Source organism: Morone saxatilis, unplaced genomic scaffold (assembly GCF_004916995.1).
Source record: "Morone saxatilis isolate NCDOM2014 unplaced genomic scaffold, NCSU_SB_2.0 Contig5, whole genome shotgun sequence".
In the NCBI taxonomy this organism is placed as follows: Eukaryota; Metazoa; Chordata; class Actinopteri; family Moronidae; genus Morone; species Morone saxatilis.
Genome location: NW_023340095.1, coordinates 240,888 through 243,766, shown reverse-complemented (window position 1 = coordinate 243,766; position 2,879 = coordinate 240,888). Strand labels below are relative to the sequence as shown.

Below are 2,879 nucleotides of genomic sequence, written 5' to 3'. Positions count from 1 at the left end.
AGAGAGTTTTTCTGTATTTATAATGCTTGAGTGTAGCTGCAATAAAATGATGAACCAAAACAAAGCAAAATTGTATATCCTCTGCGGGCTGTTCATACTAGTGTATTAAACACCAAACAATCAAAGTTGCATCATTTATAGAAATACAGGATGCCACGATGTATCTGTGGTATAATCTTATCAATACCCAGATGACACATTCCACATGTATTTTTACCTTTATTACATACCAACATGACAGCACTGTGGGCACATTGCACAAGCTGTGTATAAACCTCAGTGTGTAACAGTGGAATTAATGAAATACAGCTAAAGACAGATCTAATTCCGACATCCTGCGCCTATTAACATATCGTGTGTTGTGAATGAGTGTCCTAAAACCCAGGTGCAATTCACAGTTTTGGTGAATGTGGTATATTATGTATGTCACTAAGTTTCCAGAGAGCCAGAATTCATGCTCTCCTCCAGACAGTGCTGCTGGTTGTGCAGGAAGGGACATCAGATATCACTTACTACATTTTAATACTACACCTTAACGAAACAATGTACTTTCTATATTTTTACATGAAATTACAATCATATTACAAGCAGCCAAGTCAAATTTAATGACTTAACTTCCAATCCTAAAGAATCTTAAATCAGCATTCACAAAGGATGTGGGGTAGGGTTCATGGAAGATGATTAGATAGAAATTCATAATGTAAGCCACTGTTGGTTTACTTCCATACTTCCTGAGCTTGAAAGATAAATAGAAAAAATAATGACATTTTTCAAACATCTCAAATGGAGAGTTTAGCAATTGCTTAATTACGGTTGCTATGTACAGGATATTAGAGAGCGTGCACATGAGGTGTGCTCAGCACTATCAGTTACGAAGGGAGCCAGATGAATAAACATTAAGAGGATGTGAAATAAAGCATTTTATGCACTCTGCCTCCCGAGTAAAGTAGATAGTCCATCAGAAACAGCTGAGTCGTCTCCGGGACGAGATTGAGCAGAAGCAGAGAAACGTCGACCAACTCAAAGAGTGCGTTATTGATTATTGATTATGACAATAACTGATTTGTTCAGTCTGTTTTGAGGCTGCCGCTGTATAAAAGTGGTGGCAGTAGTGGAATATGATTTAATTTCTGAATAAATGTTTGTTTCAGTGTGAATCAGGCTCTGCAGCTGGAGAACAGGAAGCTTCAGTCTGATTTTGACAAACTGAGAGCTGAGGATCAGAACAAAGACCACAAACTCCAAAAACTGCTGTAAGTTTGTCACTCTGTGCTCACTGTAGACACCCTAGACTGGCTTCTCTACTGCAGTTATACAAACATCCATCAGTCAGTGACAATTCAGTTATCTCAGGACATTTTTCCAATAGAGCAAGTCTAGACAATCAAGAAACAAACATTCACTCATGTTTGAGCTTCATTCGGATGGAAACTTGACTATAATGATAATATCATCTGTTTTATGAAATTCTCTTCATTATATAGTCTAATAATAATAGTGATAATTAAACCCAGACTCTGTTTGTGTGATTCAGGTTCCTGAATGAGAAGAGAGAACAAGCCAAAGAGGACCTGAAGGGTCTGGAGGAGACTGTGGTACGTTTATTATTGATTATTTTACATTCATTGTATCTTTATCTGCAGCTGTGACAGGTCAGAGATCAGCTAAGTTATTATCTTCCAACAGGCCAAAGAGCTTCAGACACTGAACAACCTTCGTAAAGTCTTCATCGAGGACCTCGGCACCCGAGTCAAGAATGTAAGAAAACAACCAGTCAGTCCTGATCAGTCCAGACTGAAGGTGATGAACTGATTATCCTCTGTAGCATATCTGATCAAACATCACAGAATCCCGGGAAGTTATTGACCAGTCCACATGGCTTTGTTCGGCAGCATTGAGAGCCTTGGAAAGGTCAACCAACAGTGCAGCACAGTGCTGTCTGATTTCAGCTAATACAAGTGTAGACTGCTGTGGCCGGAGAGTTACAGTTTAATAAGCACTGTTAACACAAGCTTCAGTTTATGTTGTTACATGTGTTCATTTTATATTATACATTATAAATTTAGTCCTCAGATCAAAAGTTCATGTTTTGGCTTTGTGATATTTACTCTGAACATTTTAGTCTTTTTAGTCNNTACTGTGAAGTATTGAGTCAAGTTTAAGTCAAGTGTTTCATTAAATTTTCTTTATTTTGAACCAACCTGATTCAACAATTGGGGCCCTCGGATGAAAGAAACACACTGACTCTGCAACAAACACCTCTCTGAGAAATAAGAACAAGAAAATCTGTGTAATATATTTGCATACAACAAAAGCTGAGTAGAGATACATAAAATATTGCTTTAATAGAGTTTTAATAGATGTCAGACTAGTTTTTGTACTGTGAGCTAACGTTATTAAATGTCTTATCATGAACGTTACTTCAGTTTCTGTGGTGAGAACCTGAACTTCAGGTTGTACTTTTCTTCCAGTTATTTATCAATAAGTTTCTCTCTCTGCTGCATTATATAATTACAGCATATAGAAGTGATCCAGGTAATCAGAAGTTATTGTTACCAGTACTGAGGATCAATATCTGTAATGATTACAACAAACAGCAGGTGTCATAATATGAACCAGTCATACATGTTCCGATAACCAGCAGTTTGTCTCTTTGTGACAACTAAAACCAGTGTATGAGTGTTATCAGATGAAGTGTTTATCTTCAGAACAACCGTCCTGAGCAGTGTGAGTGCAGAGTTGGGGTTGAATGGTTTGTGTTGAGGCGACAGACCCTCCTACATTTAAAACAATGTGTGCAGCTGTTTAGTCCAGTTTGAGATGTTTATTTTTGTGTTATGTTTTCCTTTTTTATATATTTATTTTTTGGGGCTTTTATT

The 2,879-nt window shown here is 37.3% G+C and overlaps 1 protein-coding gene across 1 annotated transcript in view; it reads left to right on the top strand.

Annotated features, from left to right (window-relative positions):
• LOC118339040 (kinesin heavy chain-like) overlaps window positions 1–2,879 on the top strand; it is an 11,104-nt gene that overhangs the window by 6,412 nt on the left and 1,813 nt on the right. Inside the window, exons 5-8 of the mRNA XM_035676563.1 lie at window positions 951–1,027; window positions 1,152–1,253; window positions 1,535–1,595; window positions 1,687–1,758. Coding sequence (XP_035532456.1) covers window positions 951–1,027; window positions 1,152–1,253; window positions 1,535–1,595; window positions 1,687–1,758 — 312 coding nt within the window. The remainder of the gene's footprint in view (window positions 1–950; window positions 1,028–1,151; window positions 1,254–1,534; window positions 1,596–1,686; window positions 1,759–2,879) is intronic.